The 20,735-nt window shown below is 38.5% G+C and overlaps 2 protein-coding genes across 4 annotated transcripts; one reads left to right on the plus strand and one right to left on the minus strand.

Annotated features, from left to right (window-relative positions):
* Positions 1-263: 263 nt before the first annotated feature.
* LOC307169760 (uncharacterized protein) lies at positions 264-9,378 on the plus strand. Of its 3 annotated transcripts, XM_079890563.1 has the most exons (20): positions 932-1,116; positions 1,843-2,140; positions 2,594-2,708; positions 2,802-2,879; positions 4,605-4,800; positions 4,960-5,129; positions 5,210-5,311; positions 5,569-5,801; positions 5,882-6,060; positions 6,157-6,247; positions 6,390-6,534; positions 6,677-6,876; positions 7,019-7,136; positions 7,216-7,307; positions 7,386-7,497; positions 7,639-7,725; positions 7,802-7,984; positions 8,074-8,226; positions 8,796-8,985; positions 9,140-9,378. In XM_079890563.1, exons 2-20 carry the CDS (start codon positions 2,039-2,041, stop codon positions 9,165-9,167), a joined length of 2,574 nt encoding a protein of 857 aa, XP_079746689.1. In that variant the 5' UTR covers positions 932-1,116; positions 1,843-2,038; the 3' UTR covers positions 9,168-9,378. The 3 variants fall into 3 exon arrangements, with proteins under 3 accessions (XP_079746690.1, XP_079746689.1, XP_079746691.1); XM_079890564.1 differs by having other exon boundaries at positions 264-2,140; XM_079890565.1 differs by lacking the exons at positions 932-1,116; positions 1,843-2,140; positions 2,594-2,708; positions 2,802-2,879 and adding an exon at positions 3,265-3,349.
* A 3,286-nt stretch (positions 9,379-12,664) lies between these two features.
* Positions 12,665-20,177, minus strand: LOC307169777 (uncharacterized protein). Its single transcript, XM_079890592.1, has 13 exons — positions 20,052-20,177; positions 19,208-19,419; positions 17,205-17,370; positions 16,348-16,556; positions 15,952-16,080; positions 15,245-15,274; positions 15,080-15,118; positions 14,891-14,958; positions 14,576-14,619; positions 14,178-14,249; positions 13,714-13,794; positions 13,526-13,606; positions 12,665-13,299 (listed from the first exon to the last, which is right to left on the minus strand). The coding sequence occupies exons 2-8, from the start codon at positions 19,412-19,414 to the stop codon at positions 14,908-14,910; spliced, it is 831 nt and encodes a 276-aa protein (XP_079746718.1). The 5' UTR covers positions 19,415-19,419; positions 20,052-20,177; the 3' UTR covers positions 12,665-13,299; positions 13,526-13,606; positions 13,714-13,794; positions 14,178-14,249; positions 14,576-14,619; positions 14,891-14,907.
* Between the last annotated feature and the right edge of the window lie 558 nt (positions 20,178-20,735).

The raw sequence follows: 20,735 nt of genomic DNA on the forward strand, positions 1-20,735 counted from the left end.
CAGTGTGGGCGGCGTCAGATGTTCGATTACATTATATCACTGCTCATATACTTTGAACTTCGTCTACCCCTAAAAATGAAAAAAGAACTTCGCTTGAAATATATCAGGGCCTTTAGTCCTTTTGGTGTGTTCAAGCAACCCAGTCTCACGGCAGTTCGTGATGTAGTCACGTAATTTAATCTATTTATTCGTGGCAGGGACACGTTAATTTCGTTATTTTCGTAACTCCAGCACGTTTTTTTAACTAATGCATTTCAATTGGATTAATCTTTCGAGCAACCAGCACGATTCTTTCTGCCGTTATTTTCGTAATTTCAGCACGTTTTTTAAACTAATGCATTTCAATTGGATGAATCTTTCGTGCAACCAGCACGACTCTTTCTGCCGTTATTTTCGTAATTTTAGCACGTTTTTTAAACTAATGCATTTCAATTGGATGAATCGTTCGTGAAACAGCACGATTCTTTCTGGAACCCTGGCCTGCAGCGTTGAAATTTGACGTCTTGGGTCAGCACGACCCAAAAAAATATTCAGGGCGAGTCAAATGGCTGCCCCTAGATCATTTTTATCTGGCCCTCCAACTGGTTTTTGATGTTTAAAAACCCTCGCAATCTGATATCAAAGTGCCCTCTGCGCAAAGGTTTAGCGCGTTCATCAGCGGTGAGTTTAACAACGCACACGGTGTGCAACCGCATTCAGCGGTGAGTTTAACAACGCACACGGTGTGCAACCGCATTCAGCGGTGAGTTTAACAACACTCAACTGCAGGTAAACCGGAAATCAGAGGTGAGTTTGACCAAACCAACGCTCAACTGCAGGTCAAACGGCATTAAAAGGTGAGTTTAATAACGCTCCAAGGCGCGTGCAAGTAAGTAGTTTAAGCATTTTCTTGTCATAGGTAAGTTAGGACGCTGACTGCTTTAACTAGAGCATGCTGGATAACGTATTTTTATCGGAGGTTTGCTGATTTTAATAAATATATATATATCATATGCTTCGATTGTGTTCAATTAATCAGTTTTATTTGTATTTTTTAATTATTATTAAATCCTCTAATTAATAACGCTGACGTCACCGAATGGGTCGATCCCAAGGTCCATTGCGATTTTCCACTCGGTAAGTAGAAGAGTTAATTAATAGAGATGGATACTATTCTTACATTTACACATCAAAAACTGTTGAATTAGGACAAGAAGTTGTGTTTAGAAACTTTGTAAGGTGGCCATTTCATTCTTATGACGATAAATGATCGACGACTTTATAGCTTTCTGCACCAAAATATCGATTTTTGCAGGCTAGCAAAGTTAGCTAACGTTACTTAGCTAATTGAATTCAAGTTCATTTTTTCGCATGTAATCATGTAAGGTAGCCTACAATCATAGGGGAATATAAGATTTTCAGTATTACATTAGCCCACAATTATTATCCAACATTATTTATAAATGTTCAGAATGAAGAACGGTGTTGCCAGATTGGTTAGTTTTACAGCCTAACGCATCATTGTTAAAAATCCACGCAAAATTATATAATAAACACCAATATAAATCCATAATAAACTATACAAATTCATAACTACTATTGTGGCGAATCACAATTTTTCAATATGAAATAAAAGATAATAGAGAAAATTGAAAAAAATTCGCTAAAGAAAATAGAGTGAACAGAACCAAGTTCATTTTAGTTTTTTAATTGAGCACTTCAGTGCTCATTTAAAAAAAGGTATATTTAGCTCTGTGCATAACAGGCACAAAAATGTTAGATTTTATCTATTAAGTAATTTCATTGTCTCTGTCCCATTAACTCCCTCCCCGTAAACGAGTGTTTTTTTGTTTTTGTTTTTAGATTCTTCCAACATTACCCACCTACTAGTAGATTACCATTACACCACCACAACCAAAGGCCCTTTTAAGCGCCAACCTCTCTGGATTTGTGCACTGTTTGTCTTTCGGTCTGTCTCTCATTTCTGTCTGTGTCTCTTATCTCTGTCTGTCCATCTCTGTGTCTGTCCTTCTTTTACTGTCTGCCCCTCGTTTCTGTGATGACCACTACAAGTGTCACCGATTGTCAAGATGACAATTACATGGAGGGGAGACGGATGGCTCTTGAAATGAGCTTAGAACATGTTCTGACTGAAGCCAGGGTAGGTGTTTTTTAGGCGTTTACTTTTTTTAAATTAATTTTCAGATGCAATGAAGTAGAGTGCCTACATTGGGTCCTAGTCCTATTCTATGTATTACCACGTACAAAAAAATCCATTGTACCTTAATGGTTGAAGAAATATTTAGGCTATAATAATCACTCTGTAGACTATTATATAAGCCTAGGTACCTCAGACTCATTCAGTCTGTGATTGCTGCTCTCAATTGTCAAACATTTTTATGAAAAGGGTATAGAGTTGGTTTTTACTTTTGAACTCCTTGGTCCAGCCAAACTGAATGCATTGATCAAGGATTCTTTCTTGAAATTGTTTTTCCACCTCAAAATATATAGGGTATAAAGTTTATGATAAGAGTTTTTTTTTTTTTTCATATCCATTGCATCTTTTTAAAAATATATTTAACAGCCTAATCATGATTTTCACTTCAACCCCCAGAAAGAATCCGAGGAGCAGAGGCAAGTTCCCCCTCTGCCAATCCCAAAAAGGGTGTGTTTAGGGCGTGGCAAGCCAAGGGGGAGGCGTGGAGGGCGGCCCAAAGCCTCAGCTACCGGTAATAATAGTAATTGGTTACACATCATTGTCAAGAAATCAAGTTGTGTTGGTGGTCTAACTTGGTTTTATTTCTCTGTGTGCTCTGTTGTAGTTACACACAACCAGATCGGGAACTACCTGCTCACTGAAGATCTTCCTGCAGGCAGTCTTGATCCTCAAGTGGAATTTGGTAAAATATGGTCGAATACATTTGAATTATCTTTAGGTAATTTTCTGAGGCAGTTCTGAAAGCAGGGTTCACCCAAATCCTGGATTTATGTAAAATTCTGGCATAAAATGTTAAAACTCGAAAGCTTGCCAGACCTCCTGTGCCTAGTTAAGGCCTGCTAAGGCATGAATTGGCCTGTGGCGGTATCGGGCGTAGGGGTGGGGGAAAAAATCGATTCTTCGATGCATCGCGATGCGGACGTGGACGATTCTGAATCGATTCACAAATGTCAAAAAATCGATTTTCTAAAAATATATATATATATTTTTTCTAATAACGTAATTTTGACGGAACGCAAAAGGCGGAACTATAAGCGGACGTGCAGTGCGCGGACAGTCTGTGGCGTGCACATAACAGAGACGCGCACATATAACAGACTCATTATGGCTGAGCGCCAAATTCGAACGGCACCTTCTTCGTTAAAAGCTAACGTATGTAAAATTGGCAATTTCATTGTTACCTATTTAGTATTTTTGTATGAGAGCTGCTTTCTGTATTGTTTAGTTTTCACATCAGTACACTGTGTAAACCGATCTGTTATACGTAGTACGTACGTTATACTGCAATGTGTGCAATTTCAGTCACAAAAAGTTACATTTTGACTGTGCTCTCTGCAGATGTTCATTCACTTTTTTTGTATAAGCTGTTTTTGATTGTAGTATACAGCAAACATTTCAAGTCATAACTCTTTATTATTTAGTTGTGTATAAGAGTGGCTTTGTAGGTTACTAATTGAAGCTACAGTAAGTTGTTCAAAAATGTTAATTTTGTCTTCTTAATGATTCAATTGGACAATTCTCTTCTAGAAAGACAAGGTGTTCAGGTGGAGAAAAAACCTTTTCTTTACCTTGACATGTTTCAACTGCAACCTGCAGTCTCCACCTGAACACCTTGGCTTTCTAGAAGAAAATTGTCCAATTTCTACAATATGTTGGTTCTGATCTACTTCCTAAAGGAAATAAGCCTTTCATTTATTTGTTATTGTTTAGTTCAACTTGATGAGTCACAACACAATGTGATGTATTCATTTCTGTGTTCTACAGAACATAAGCTACATACAAATAATTCTGAAGTTATAACTACACGACACAGAAAGTGCTTTGAGTTGTTGTTACTCAATAAAAGAGTTAAGTAATTCAGCAGCTGACTTTTTTTAATACTGCAATCACTTTGTAGTGTATTTTCGTTTACTGTTGTGAAATGGAAAATCAATAATCGCTAATCGAGAATCGTTAATAATCGAAAATCGACTGTAATCGAATCGGGACTTCAATAATTGTAATCGAATCGGGAAATCAGACAGATTAACCACCCCTAATCGGGCGTGGCTTAGCGAAAGGTCAGTTGTAACCACATCAACTGCTTATAAATCATCAAAGCCACAAATTGTGTCCACAATGGCCTGAGTCCTATTATTGAACCACTTTTTTTGGTAGTTTCAATCACACATTTAGTATTTTCAATTTTGTCCCAATGGAATTACGTCTCAATTTTCACGTTAATACAATTTACCCTGATACATGTTTCAAAGTATGCTGAATTTGGCCCTAGTTGGAAAGTTGATTTGGAAAATTTCTGAAATTTATGTTACTGAAAGCATTGGCAATATATTTACCCATTATTATGAAATCATGGGTCTGCATAGAAATGGTCCTTATTCAATTAAATTAATATTTGTCTTTGCAGAAAAAAACATGGAGAGCCTCTCTGCTATGTCTGACTCCCCTGAAATCCAGACGGCATCATCATCATGGGCTTTCAGGCAGCAGCAAGCCTCACAAAGATGGAAGGAGGCAAGGCCATTCCACCTTAAATGCCTCATCCAAACTCAGGATGTTGGCCAACCATCTTGTAGCTATTGCTGCAAGCCTGCAGTTGTTAGGTGAGATCTCATTAATGTTCTTTCATACTTTGTAGGTTTTTAGAGTGCATCACTAATTGATGTCTTCATGTTTCGATAAACTGCATGTTTATGGTGGAGTCAGGGCTGTTTTAAAGTGTTGGTTCAATGACTATATTGGTTCATTGATTTCGTTCCTAGATGCAGAGAGTGTCTGCCAGACCAGTGGTTCTGTGAAACCTGCGATAGCAAGACTCACAGAAGATGGCCACTCCACGATAGGGAGTCTGTCCTTGAGGGCTTTTTTAAAGCTATTCCCCCATCCAAATATTTTGTTAGAGGGGAGGGAGGATACAGCTCACACGACCAAGGTAGGTAATTGCAAAACTCTTTTGTACTCTCATGTAATAAATCTAGTTGGCTAATTTTGTGTTTATCTTTCCTTTGCTAGCTTGTATTTTGCCAACGGTGAGAGTGACTCAAAAATGTCCCTGTGAAGTCCCCAGTATAACTGTGTCCCCGGGCAAAGCAGTCATTTTAATTTCCATCAATGGTAATATTTCTAAACTCTGATCTTTTTTCAATATTCAGCTTTTTCCCTCTTTTTTTGCCTTTGCTTTGCAATGAAAATAATAGTACTTTAAAAACGACAGAATACATCTTGTCATTATGATAAACCAAAAAATATATACTTATTTGAACTATGCTGGTGTGATTCTACTCAAGATGTAGCCCAAGTGTCTTAAGGTGTGCCAGCTGATTGTTTCTAAAAAATCAGGTATTCATGGGTTTGTTTTCTTATTACCCAAGGGCGTTATGACATGCACCAGCCATTGTTTGCATGCCAAACATGCCAGCAGCAGTGGGCTCCAGAGTTCATGGACCTCATAAACAGTGGATACTGGCCAGCTTCTACCAGCTCTTCCACTTTGTATTCCCTCAATCTTTTCAGCAGTGTGAGGGAACTAAAAGTCATCGCTCCGGCACTGTCCAGACAAGCCTTGGCAAAGCTGCTGGAGCACCGTACAAAGTGTGGTGGGCGGGTAAGTGTTCACCATATTATAGAATTCTTTACCATATGTAGACATCTCCAAAGTAACATTTAATATAATGCATCTTTCAGTCAGGACCAGTGTGTGGGGACACTCTGCAGCGCAGCTTCCTCGAATTTTCATATTGTGCTTTTGAGGAAGACAGCATGTCCTGCGGTGCACCTTTCACCTGCCCTGCTTGCACCCCAGACATGCTGGCAATCTCTGTGGATGGCAACAGGAAGCTATACCGGTTTCTCCGAGGCGGAAGGTGATTTTTTTTTTTTTCTTCCAGTATAGATTGATCTGGATTTTTTTATATTTAATATTCAGCATAGATTAATGTTCTGTTTGGTTTCTTCCTCAGCTCCGACTCTTCGTTTTTTGAAGGAGCATTTATTGCAGAAGACACATCTGTGTCAACGTTTGTTGATGTCCTGCATAAAGCTGTGAAACAGGCAGGTGTCAAATTATTTCTTAATATAATTAGTATGCTTTTACAGCCCAGATTGTATTTGCATTGGTGAAAAAACTGCCCTCAGCTTCAAATTACAAGGAGTTTATACAGTATGTTTATAGTGTGTTTCATTTACATCACAGCTACCTGGACAAGGCAGATGTGGGAGCTCCTCGTGGACAGCAGCGAAGGAGACTTCTAGGAGGACCTTCAAGTTGGACGAAGAGGGCATGGAGGTTGTGGTGTGTCGGCATGGTTTCCTCCTTAAAGCGCTCAATATGTTCAGAGGTGAGATTATAATAAATTTTTTGCTGTTAAATGTAACTTTGTATTGTTGTTATTTGTATGCAGCTTATATACCCCTGCTTGGTTGAGTTTCCCATTATAATGTTCTCTTCAGAATGTACAATAATAATTTTTATATCCCTAGGTGAAATCTTTGCCTACCCCATGTATCTGCACAAGGAGTTGATGAGTTTAAAGCCAAGGTTTATCGCCATGGATGTAATGTGTAAATACTGGCCATATTTACACAAATCAGCAAACATCCTTCCTGATCTCCAGGGGCTAACATCAACCAGGCCTTTCCTAAGCGTTATGCACGCTACAGCACATTCCTCTAAGTGTGAGGTATGTTCAGTGTTTATTATGTTTAACTATCATCGGAAAATAAGTCCCTCTGCTGTGCGTCAGGGTCCGGTTCGCCTTGTCGTTACTTATTATCCAATATGATCGGCGGACATTACATTATCCCTTACATGCCTTTTTCTAGATTACATGGAGTGGCAAAAACCAAGAAGGAGCAGGGTCAACTGCAGGGGAGGAAGTTGAACAGGTGAACAGCTACCTCTCCCGCTGTGCCTTAACGGCTAAATACATGTCGAAAGGAGGTAATTGTAGAATTTCTCTTCTAATGTAATTTTTTTATTGCTTATTGCATGATTTTCACTCAACATTTCCTCTCAACAGCACGTGTGGATATGCTTACAATCCATGCTATGGCCTGGAACTACAAAAAATTCACAACACTACATCGGGCATTGTCTGCAAGATATGTGAAGGTGTGTTCTCTGTAAATGGTTTCAATTTGTGGTTATTGTGTAGCTTTGTGTAACTGTATTGTTTAACTGTCGAATTAGACTTGCCAGAGGCTTCAGGAGGAGACTGCAAGTCTAGCAGAGCTTAAAGAAAGCTTGGCTTGCACCGATGAAGCAGTGTGGGTGTCTGATGTGAGGGAATGGGCAGCTGGTGGTAAGTTTGAACCAATAACATGTTTCACTTTGTGCTTCCTCATTGGCGGCGATCATAGATCATGATATTTAAGCTGTCTACTGCTTACTATACTGCATGCCACTATCTCTGTAAGCCTGTTTTTTTGTGTTGTGTTTCCAGATACAACAGGTTCTTCCCTAGAGCAGTCCATTGAGGGACGTTACCTTAACGTGAGGCAGCGGAAGCAGGCTCTATACCGCCAAAATGGTAGAATTCCATTGTCTATAGATAATTGCTCACTGTATTTTTGGTAATTTTTTATACCTTCTGCTTGTCTTTACAGATAGCGGCAAGTTCCGTCACCGCCTGCGGAGAAAAATTGCTGATAGCAAGAGACTGCTATTGAAAGACATAGAGACATATAACAGTCATGAGCCTGCCATGGCAATTGATCTAAATGAAGTGGAGCAGTCACTATCAGGAGACAACCCATCCCCAACATGGCCGTGGGAGGTTCATGGCAGCGGTAAGCGGAGTTTCCTGAGGCATCTGATTTATTTTGTAAAGATTCAAGTCAAAATTGTTATTTATACATTTTCTTTACTTCTGTTGTAGCACAAATCGAAGACAAGTTAAAAATTTTCAACAAAGCCATGCTGAAAATGAGACTGGAGGAGGAAAGGACAATACTTGTTCAGGAGATGGCCCAGCACTGCTCATGGTTGCAGAAGTTGCAGGCAACTCTTAAAAGAAAGACTTCAGAGGAAGGCAAGTTTCATCTTTGTAACCATACCAATCAAACAAGCAAGTAATGGTGATAAGGACACCATACTTTAACTTTACCTAACAATAGACATATCTTACTAGAAAGCAGTTGAAAAACATTACACTGACCATCTAATTTTGATGAGTTATAACAAATATTACAAAGCAAGGTGGGTATGTGCCATCCAGAAACTTGCACTCTGCAAGCGAACAACGTCTTGTGGTGCCATCTTAAAGAGGCTCAAAATCTCTTTCTCAGACCTTTACCATGACTTCCCTGCTGGTGGAATGATCTGCCTATCTCAACCAGAGCTGCTGAGTCCGTAGCCACTATTAAGAAACATCTGAAGATGCATCTTTTTCAAAAGCACTTGATCTAGTATACTAACATTACTCTTCTCTTCAAAAAATAAACCCCAAAACGTTTCTGTACTGCGTTAGATCAAACTGAGAAAGGTCATAGCACTTGTATATTGTTGTCCTACTGTGGGTTTAACTAAAAGCGTCTGCTAAATGAATTAATGTAAATGTATGTCATGGTAATTTGGATGTTTTTCACTTTTCACTTACAGACCAGCAAAACAAGGGCCTTTCCTGTCTCTGCAGAAGACGTCTATCTGAAGTTTCGGATACGTTGAAAGAGGTGCATCTTCAATACAAGGCTGTTTTGGGCCCTCAGGGCTCTGCTATAGAGCTGGAAGAGGAAAATGAAAGTGATTTCAGCAGTCCAGACACCAGTGAAAATGAAGAGGAGGAGTGCAGGTAATGATTATGTGAAAAGTGTCATTTTTTTTAATACCCTTAATTTATGTAACCTGTCAAATTGAGTAAAGATAACATTAATACTACATTTGTTTTCCAGAGTTTGAATAAGGACATGTTTAATGTTTACTCTGTTTGTGTCTGTGTCTCTCAGGGAGGAGCTACCGGGCAGGTGTCTGTAATCGATTGATTGCAGCCTGGGCAGTGTGAGGGACTTTCATGGCTGCTATTCCGCTCCTGTATCACATTGTTTTTCTTTTTGTTCGCCTTTTTGCCATATGACTGATTACGCCACACTTTTATTTCATACCATATCATTTATACTGATTATTGCTTATTTCTCATTTTTCATCTCATATATTTACTGTAATAAATCACTATTTTTTGTATCTTAATCCATGTGTGGTCTTCCATTTCATTTTGCCTGGGCAAAAAGGAGCCTGTTCAGGGTTACACTGTTCCACTTTTCTGGACTTGTAAGGTTTATATATGAGCTAAGTAAAATCACACCTTACACATTCACTGACTATAGCGCTTTCTAGAAATCAAAATTTTTCCAATCTTATGCTCCGCCTCCTGACAACACACAAGCAGCTGGAGGTCCCTGAATCATAATATGTGCCACATTCTGACATTTCATAAATTAATGGGTGTAACACTTATATACTGAACAAGGTGTTACAAGTATATCCGGTACATCAAGCTTGCCATGGCTGGTAAGGTCAGTGAAATTGGGTTTATCTCAAAACACACCTCTTTTTATCATAATAATCAATCAAAATATGGATGTTTTAATGGTTTGTGTATGATTTCAGAACTTTAGTTGACCAACATGTCAAAAATATGCTCTCTGAATGGTTGTTGTTGAAGATATCTTGTGCATCAAAATTCCCACAGCACCTAAGATAAGCATAATTAGGTTTATTTCACCACAGCACACCTCTTTATATCATACTCAATAAAAATATGGATGTTTTATTGGTTTGTGTATGATTTCAGAACTTTTCTTGATCAACATATGTCAGCTCTCTGAACGGTAGTTTGAAGATATCTTGTGTGTCAAAATTCCCACACCTAAGATAAGCATAATTAGGTTTATTTCACCAAAGCACACCTCTTTATATCATAATCAATCAAAAATATGGACGTTTTAATGGTATGTATGATTCAATAAATCAATGAATAATGTATGATTTCAGAACTTTTGTTGACCAATTGTCAAAAAATATATATATTTTTAAAACATACATCAAATGTACACTCACCTAAAGGATTATTAGGAACACCTGTTCAATTTCTCATTAATGCAATTATCTAATCAACCAATCACATGGCAGTTGCTTCAATGCATTTAGGGGTGTGGTCCTGGTCAAGACAATCTCCTGAACTCCAAACTGAATATCAGAATGGGAAAGAAAGGTGATTTAAGCAATTTTGAGCGTGGCATGGTTGTTGGTGCCAGACGGGCCGGTCTGAGTATTTCACAATCTGCTCAGTTACTGGGATTTTCACGCACAACCATTTCTAGGGTTTACAAAGAATGGTGTGAAAAGGGAAAAACATCCAGTATGCGGCAGTCCTGTGGGTGAAAATGCCTTGTTGATGCTAGAGGTCAGAAGAGAATGGGCCGACTGATTCAAGCTGATAGAAGAGCAACTTTGACTGAAATAACCACTCGTTACAACCGAGGTATGCAGCAAAGCATTTGTGAAGCCACAACACACACAACCTTGAGGCGGATGGGCTACAACAGCAGAAGACCCCACCGGGTACCACTCATCTCCACTACAAATAGGAAAAAGAGGCTACAATTTGCACGAGCTCACCAAAATTGGACAGTTGAAGACTGGAAAAATGTTGCCTGGTCTGATTTCGATTTCTGTTGAGACATTCAGATGGTAGAGTCAGAATTTGGCGTAAACAGAATGAGAACATGGATCCATCATGCCTTGTTACCACTGTGCAGGCTGGTGGTGGTGGTGTAATGGTGTGGGGGATGTTTTTTGGCACACTTTAGGCCCCTTAGTGCCAATTGGGCATCGTTTAAATGCCACGGCCTACCTGAGCATTGTTTCTGACCATGTCCATCCCTTTATGACCACCATGTACCTATCCTCTGATGGCTACTTCCAGCAGGATAATGCACCATGTCACAAAGCTCGAATCATTTCAAATTGGTTTCATGAACATGACAATGAGTCAAATGGCCCCTACAGTCACCAGATCTCAACCCAATACAGCATCTTTGGGATGTGGTGGAACGGGAGCTTCGTGCCCTGGATGTGCATCCCACAAATCTCCATCAACTGCAAGATGCTATCCTATCAATATGGGCCAACATTTCTAAAGAATGCTTTCAGCACCTTGTTGAATCAATGCCACATAGAATTAAGGCAGTTCTGAAGGTGAAAGGGGGTCAAACACAGTATTAGTATGGTGTTCCTAATAATCCTTTAGGTGAGTGTATATGCAAATACAGAGCAGCACTAGAGGCATTAAATAATAATAATAATACATTTAATTTGTTTGATTGGGGAGACAAAGAAAATTTGCAGTGTTGGGGGTCCTTCAGGAGCATGGTAAATACTGCCATAGAGAGTACTGTTGCAGTAGTCCAGTCTAGAGGTGATGAGGGCATGGATGAGATTGATGCATTGGAGAATTAGTTCATCAATATAGAATATGGGGCTATGTATGCAATATGATGCACCGAACTAAGCAGGAGGATAGAACATGTCTTAATTCATATGAATTGACATGCACAGGCTTATAGCATAGGGGTTACAGTTTACATAGCCCCATATTGTAGATTGTGGAACCAACTTTACAGGTGGTACATTTTGGCCTATTTACCACTGAAGGACAGCTGATTCAACTACCAAAACCATATATTTTTCTAAAAGCCTATAGCTTGTGACAATGACTAACCCTAACCCTAACCCTAACCAGTTCTGTCAATGGTTGGAGAATTATTTAATGAACTGGTTTGTCCCGAAAATGACTGTCCACATGCTGTCTGAGGATCCGAGTCTAAAACCCTTGCCAAAGCAGGTCAGCTATGAAACTGGATATATTTAGCAAAACATATACATCTGAATTTATTTTGCCAAAATTTCACATATCTTTATGTTTTATGGTCGTGATTATTGTTCATAACATGCTCATGAAATTGTACTGTATCTCTGCATATGATAGCCTATGCCTGGTGTGTGTGTGTGGCAATAAAATTACATATGATATTTAACCAGATAGAAGGAAGCATCTGAGAAAATTTTACTGCCCCTGGACCCCAGGTTATCACAGTAGAGCCCACTGAAGGTGTAAAAAATGGCACATTTAAAAGGGCTTGAATCCTTAAAACACTGTCAGATCTTTCTGAAATGTGTTATGCTAATTATTTAAGATATGGTTTATAATTATATCAGTTATTGGTCCTTCTCATGTGCAATTATGTTATATGAACCACATCATTCAATGACAAACGATTAAAAGTGTAATTATACAAAATATATGAAAAATGTGTACTTCTGACCCCTGTTGCTAGGCAACACCCTGCACAGCTTGGCTAAAGAACAATAAACAGGCTGCATGAAACTACATAACCTTATAATATGCATTGAATTATAATGCATAAGAATCATGAGATTGTTATCACCCAATTACGCACTGAGTCATTGTTAGAAGGAAATCATTTTTATTGTTACTTATGCTATGGATTATCAATGCATGAACATTCAATCAGAGGAAGAGTGTCCACTCTACACACATTGGGGGCACACCTGGAGTAGTGGGAATAATCTATTTGACTGTAAACATCAACAACCATCAAATAAACTCAGATCACAAACTGCACAACTACCTTTAACAATAAAACACTGTTAACATACTAAATTTAAAAACTATTCCATAATTATTAATGTAATGCATACTAATTTAATTTACAGACATTGCTTCTTTTAATTAATTTGTACTTTGTTGAATGTTGTCTATTTGAAAGTGACAAAAGTATCTCACAATTATTGTCTTCTCTATGCATATATGTATGAAGTGACAAAAATATCTCAATATTTTGCAAAAATTGAATTTAATATACATTTAATGGAAAGTACAGGGAGGCAAGCAGATGACAGGTGGACAGGTGTGTGGGGTTGTGTTTAGGCTTAACAGGCTGTTTGATTGGACAGCCGTGTGCTAAAAGCGGCATGAGGTAAAAGCGGCACCACCATCACCATTGTCCACTGGAGCATTCTTATCGTCTTGGGTCTTCTTTTTGGGTCCTTCTACAGTCTCACCACCACAATATAACAGGAGAGCCTAAAAATCAAATTGGAAAAACATAGATTTATGGCCAAAATGCCAGTCATTATTGGGAAATAAGTCCCTTCAGAATGAAGCTAGACCTGTTTTGTTCTGTTCCTTGTAGGGAGTTATTTCAATATAATGACTGGTGTTCTACACATGATCCCTTACTAATTAAATGACTACAGTCATTCACAGACATATTGTGTGGCTGTTAAATGAAAGTGAAAGATGTACTTACCAAGGATCAACGACCAAACAGTGGAGAGGTACTTCTACAGGGAAGTGGGACAAGAGAAAGACCGGCTTCTTCAGCTTGCTTCTGGTTGGGGGGGACAAATATGTAATGCTCAGCTGACATTTTCCAGTGGGTGTACAGAAGTTGGTAAAGTAAAAAATTGAGGATGTCCAAAACAGTACAACACTTACTTATCTACCTTACCAAGGACCATTGATGGAACTGAAACCAAATAATGGAGTGGGACCACATCAGCCAATCAGGAGCAGTGACTGGTAAAACATCAGTAAAGAGACAGATGTAAGGTCATTTTTTAAACCACCAAGAATATAAAGTTTCAGCTAAATCAATCACACACACAACCCCCCAAAACAATCACAAATTATCAAATATTGTAAATAATCACACTACATCACCTTCTATTGTATGAATGTTGGAAACTGCCAGGTTGGAAACATGTTTGTGATGACGATTATGGATATTGCACATTCATTTTAAATAATTAACTGTCATCTGTGAGGGATTTTTTTTTTTTTTTTTTTTTACAATTAATTGCATCTGACTTACAGCATGTATTGAAGAGTCTTCATAGAGAGAATGAAGAATCCTGCTTCTATTTGTGCACACATTTTGCTCAGATGAATAATTTACTAACCTCTTGATAAACCACATATCAAAAGAAAAACCTGTTTCTGCATGGAGTTAGGCATTCTTGAATTATCCAGTTCTGAAATGGCAGAAAATGTTGAACATCTACCATCTTCAACTCAGGGCTTGTAAACAACACTTTATTTTGAATAGAAATATAAAAAAAAAATACTATAAAAAAATCAAATAAAACGACATATATTACAAAATTAACTAAATTAAAAAGCTTAAACAAATGACTCCTTGGGCTCCCAAGTAGGAGTCCACTGTTTCCCACTGAAAACAGAAGGGAAAGAATGACGTTACATGTGACATTTCAATTATTAGATTGGGAATGTTAATGAGAGTGAAATAGAGAGTCAGAGCAATCTTATTTCTGTATTTGTCATATAGTAGAACACATACCATGCTGCACAAGGCTCCCAGTCAATAAGTAATTCTGTTTGGCCCTATGACAGGAACAACAATACATGCTTACAAATTTTTTGCATCAGGCTTTGGTAACAGCCACCATGTTTCCTGTTTCATGTTTTACCATGATATTTAAAGTATTTTAGTCAAGAGACTGTAGTATATACTTTATACAATATTTACATTATTTGACTATTTGCCATCTTTACTTCTGTGATTGACAGGTATTTTAACTTAACATTTTGACTTTATTTTGACGTAAATAGAACAAATAAAGAGTAGTATGGTGTTCAGTTATGCATGTCTTACCTTTCTCACTCTTTCTTTCAGAGCACTCCTAATTGGATAAATACCCAGGCCTGTGTGGTAGGAGCAATCTGAAGGCATCAAAACTCAGATTAGGAACACAACATCATTAACATATCCAGGTCAAGCATTCACATCAAAGTGATCAAATATCAAGTCTGAATGTAAATGTATTAATTTATTTAAACTTACTTTTTTGTTTTTGTTTTTTGCTTTTATCCATTTCTGCCTCTGTGGGATAGAAAAATACATATATCCACTCAAAAAAGGCAAACAATTCAGAAACGGTCTTGCTCATCATAGAATTTATTACAAATAACAATATCATTAAAAAAACCTGACAAATGCAAAACATGCCTGGCTTCCGCTTTCTCTTCCCTGTTGACCCTGTGGTTTTGAAGAAATCAGATGTCAAACTAAGTATGGAATGGCAAACAATTAAGGACTATCTAGGTATGTCTTTTTATACATGTTGTTCATTAAAACAGGCACACATTCACACACTCACTTGCTCGCTCACACACACACACACACACACACACACACACACACACACACACACACACACACACACACACACACAACCCTCATGTGTAACCTATGTCCTACCACAAAAATTATCATGAACACCCAATCAGAACTAAATCAATCGGTTGAGAAGTTGCCCAGCAAAATTGCTGAAAAAGTTGTTGGATACAGTACATACCATACTCTTTCTTATGTGTGCAATAAACTCCATTGTAACAACTGACATCATTAGCTTAGTTTGGCCAAATCACAGGAGTACTTGGGCCAATCTAAGCTAATGATTTCAGTTGGAGACAACTAGCCTTTAGCTTACATGCTAGTCGGCCTCTCCGACTTCAATTGAATTAGGCTAATAGGGGGAGATGTCGAACTGGGATGTTGCATGCAAATACAAAAAAATTATATGTCCCTGCCTAATCTAACTCTCTGGTAGACAGCAAGTGAGCGAATTAACTAAAACACAGTGGAATGTTGCTTTAAAAGCTTTGTAGTTAGCTGTAAGAGTTACCTTTTTTAGGTAGATGTATTTCACCCGCCTTCTCCACAAGGCCTGCCGTCACCACAGCGGGGCCTTCCAGCCCCGCCTCCTCCACGAGGCCTTCCGGCCCCTCCTCCTCCACGAGGCCTTCCGGCCCCGCCTCCTCCACGAGGCCTTCCGGCCCCTCCTCCTCCACGAGGCCTTCCGGCCCCTCCTCCTCCACGAGGCCTTCCGGCCCCGCCTCCTCCACGAGGCCTTCCGGCCCCTCCTCCACGAGGCCTTCCGGCCCCGCCTCCTCCACGAGGCCTTCCGGCCCCTCCTCCTCCACGAGGCCTTCCGGCCCCGCCTCCTCCACGAGGCCTTCCGGCCCCTCCTCCTCCACGAGACCTTCCGGCCCCTCCTCCTCCACGAGACCTTCCGGCCCCGCCTCCTCCACGAGGCCTTCCGGCCCCGCCTCCTCCACGAGGCCTTCCGGCCCCGCCTCCTCCACGAGGCCTTCTGGCCCCTCCTCCTCCACGAGGCCTTCCAGCCCCGCCTCCTCCACGAGGCCTTCCGGCCCCTCCTCCTCCACGAGGCCTTCCGGCCCCGCCTCTCCTGGGATGCCCTGCTCGTCACAGGGGGTGAGGGTCAGGGTGAGGACAGTGTCCTCACTCGCCTTCCAACCTGTTCAAATTTGATTAGAAAAAAAAAGTAGGAATGAGGCTGAAATATAATGTATTATAAAAATTCAAACAGGCATATTATTTGACATTCCCACACAAAAGAATTTTAAGACTATATTTCTTATCTTGTATGCATTTATATATTTCTGAAACACAGGCAAAAAATGGGCTATAGGCTATTTTTCACACTGGATGCAAGTTTACATGATTTTGGTTAAGGCGTGAATAGCTAAAGGCAAAACAATGGGGAAAACAGGGAAACTTGGTGCAACATACACCGAACTGCCATCTAAAGAAAACCCAACTATGTTTTACCAAATTTTCAGACTACACTTGGTAACCTATATTAATAGGGCTAGGTATTGAACAATGCTGGAATTATAACCTTAAAACATCAGAGTATTGTTTATTTACTTATTTTTTGACTTAGTTTCTCCACAACAAAAAGTAGTTCTACCTTCAGTGGACAGTGTCTTGTTTGCCACGATTGTCTTGCCATGTAACCAACATTCCACAACGTTGAAATGTAATAAGGTTGTCATTTGTTTTATAAAATATAAATATTTGATAAGTGCTGAAAAAATAGGGAAGGATTGACAATCAACTGTAAACTGTATGGCGACTGAAAAAAATATACTGTACATCTCACCTGCACAAACCAACTCATAAAATGCTGTCATTTTACTGAGGTGTTGTGTAGCCAGCGGGTCCAGTTCACATCTTGGGGTGAGGGAAGTTATTTTAGGTTTCTTCCCATTGCCTTCCTTCTGAAGGAGGAGGAGTGCCTTGTAGCCCATTGCATGTAGCTTCTCAAGCTGCAAAGACATTTATTTGTAAAGGATAAAAAATGTATGTTATCAAAAAACCTGAGTGTAAATTCAGTTTGAGGCAAGACTCGAAATTTGTTGTAAGACCAAACATTGACAAAAAACTGCACATTATTACATGTCATATTATACCTATATGTCATAAGTTCCTCTGATCATATTGACATAATTCGAATGCACTTATGACCAGCAAAAGCAAAATTACTGAGTCATCCTCAAAAGTGAAGTTTCTATTTTGTCAAATTTACTGTGTATGAAAAATAATCTCTGGCTTGAATTTGATGTTAGAATTATTAACAGATCAAGGACTCAACGTTAAATTTTAAAAGTGGTTAAAAGTCAAAATCTGGTTGCCACTTGTATGAATTTGGTAGCCAAGGGCAAACATTAATGTTCAGCCCTGTATATGATTTTTTTTCACCCATCTTTCATGTTTACCACCCCAAATGAATAGGTTTACACTGAAAATCAATGCATTTCAATACATTGCAAATACATAACAGGATTAGTTCTACGAGGAGGAAGGTGGGACATCTAGGATCCAGGATTTAGTAAAATACACAATATAGCTTTGTTCTTTACTTTGGTGAACCTATTCATACTGTATGTTTTTTTAAGGTTAAGTGCTCACGAAATAAATGAATTTTCGGTTGTCTTTTGAATGTTGTCAGGGATTCTGCAGTCCGGATGACGGTGGGGAGATCATTCCACCAGCATGGAACCGTGAATGAGAATGTTCTGGAGAGTGATTTTTTGGCAAAGGTTACTTAGTTCATTAATGCCTTTCAAGTTAACAGTCAGTGAACTTAATGGTTAAATCTGCTGGCCTGTTCCCAAAAGCCATAACCAATTTGAACTCACACAGGCACTGACTCCACACTCACCCCCGATCCCCGGACTTTCTTCTACCCACCTACTGTGCAATATTTAACATTTAATACTTTTGATAACACTGATATTTTGTGCAATTTCATTACTGTTCAATATTTAATACTTAATATTTAATACTTCTGATACAATCAAAATCACACAGTATACAAACCATATTTATGGTTCTACTTCTTAGAACTGTGCACCTTACCCCCCCCCCCCCCGCTCTTTTGCAATACTAATTTTATTCCTTGTTGACACATTTCTCTTACATACATGTTGACACTGGAAAAGGAGTTGCTTCAATCTCGTTGTACATGTGTATGATAACAATAAAAGGCATTCTATTCTATTCTATTCTATTCATTTCTGAAGAATCTGTTTTTAAAGTTGAACTCCACTTTTAACAGTAGTACCTAAATTCCTTATTAATATTACATGAATGCCATGACTACATTAAATTCATTACATACTACTGAAAGGTGGAATCACATGCTCAATTTAAGTCAGCTTTTCAATAAAGATTTACCTGGCCCGCAACTTGGACCCAGTTTTTAATTTTGGACCACCGTGTATTTGAGTTTAACACGCCTGCACTAGGCTTTAACTGTGTGAAAGAGAACCTTCAAGTTGCATTTGGTGTTTAAACTGTTTAGAGGTCGGTAAACCCTATATTTCAGAAATCTGGCTTAAATCGCTCTTTTCAAAAATAAAAATAAAAGAATCTGAAAAATATATTATGATCTTCTGTTAAAAATGTCACTCAATCAGGGGTGCGTTTCCCGAAAGCATCGTTGGCCAGCTATGGTCGCAAGTTCCGTCGTTACCAATAGAGTTCAATGGACATTGCGATGAACTTGCGACCATAGTTGGCCAACGATGCTTTCGGGAAACGCACCCCAGGACTGGTAAATGTGGCAACCCTATTAAAAAAGGTAGTGTTAATTGTACACACCAAAATGATGGCTTCATCCCGCATGGCTGCCTCATTGTGGTTTTTTTTAAGATTGCCAAGCCACTCCCCCTTCTTCATATCAAGGGCCTGCAGCCTCTTCATCAAACGAGCCTTCTTGGGCTGCTCTGCCCCACAGGCCTTACAAACCTTAGTGGCACAGGGCATGACCTGGGGGCAGTTGGGGCATTTCTTTTGATTAGAAACCATGTTCTCTGAGGAAAAAAAAAAAAAGAGAAAGTTATTTATGTATAATATAGGCATAAATACCGATAGAAACATTCTGAATTAATATCACACTATGCAAGGGATGCTATATGCTTTCTTAATTTCAATGGTCAAATTGTCTTAACCAGTCATTCTTCTGAGTTTTGAACTTTGTTTGTGATGACATTGTGATAAGGGTAAACATTTCTATGATTTTTAACTGCCATTTACACAATAATACAGTGTGTGTGTGTATGTGTGTGTGTGTGTGTTGCCCAGATGAGAGACAGAACACAGTCCTATTGATAAAGGAAAAATGTGACAATTTCATGTCTAATGCATGTCAAAAATGTTAATATCACATTATTAAAATACACGAAAAGTGAAAAGGAAGAGTTGAGAAAAAGTTTGTGAACTAGTAGGCTACACTAACATGTGACCTGCTAGGACATGCAGTTAGCACTTTAGATAGGGTTTTATATCAGACAAATGGAAACACCAAAGCAATGTCACAAAAAAGTTAAAATAGGGCATAAGGCAGTCATGACAATACCCCAGCAACATAACGTTACATACTTGACTACACTTTTGCACGTATATTTATAGGCTACTTGTTCATGAGGTAATAATTTGAGCCTACCTTAATCAACGACTCCAGAGAAGTAATTGGCGCGAGCTCCGTCATCCGGATATTGTGGGGGAAAAAAAAAAAAAAAAAAAAAAAAAATTAAACGAATTAAATTATTTTTATTATTTCAACAGAGCATCAGAAGAAACTCCCTGGAACTTTTAAAAATATATTTCGGAGCTTAACTTACTGTAAAAAAAAAAAAAAAAAAAAAAAACTTTTTTTTTTTTTTTTTTTTTTGCTGTAATGCGGAATGGTTCTTTTTTTATTTTTTTATTGAATTTCTTTATTGAATTTTTTAAATTACAGAATTCAATATCAAGTCCTTGACACATAACTTTTACACATTTTCACATTTCGTTACAATATAGTTTAAATAAAAAGAACCAAAAAATAAAATGAAAATAATAAAAAATATAAAAAATAAAAGGGCATCACAAACGTATGTTAAATTCATTTAGCAGAGATAGGCTGTTGATAGATGTAGCGTTATAGTTTTAAAAATATCAATAAACAGCAAAGCAATCCAGCTTCGAAATAATAACCGAAAAAGACCGAAATAATAATACATAATTAATATATAAACCGTGATAAGATCTCGTGAATAAATGTTGATTAAACAGCTTCTGTGCTTCAGCCCGATTGGCAGAAAGAATCGTGCTGTTGCAAGAAAGATGCATCCGATTGAAATGCATT

Source organism: Squalius cephalus (genome assembly GCF_949319135.1).
Source record: "Squalius cephalus genome assembly, chromosome: 13".
NCBI classification, from domain to species: domain Eukaryota; kingdom Metazoa; phylum Chordata; class Actinopteri; order Cypriniformes; family Leuciscidae; genus Squalius; species Squalius cephalus.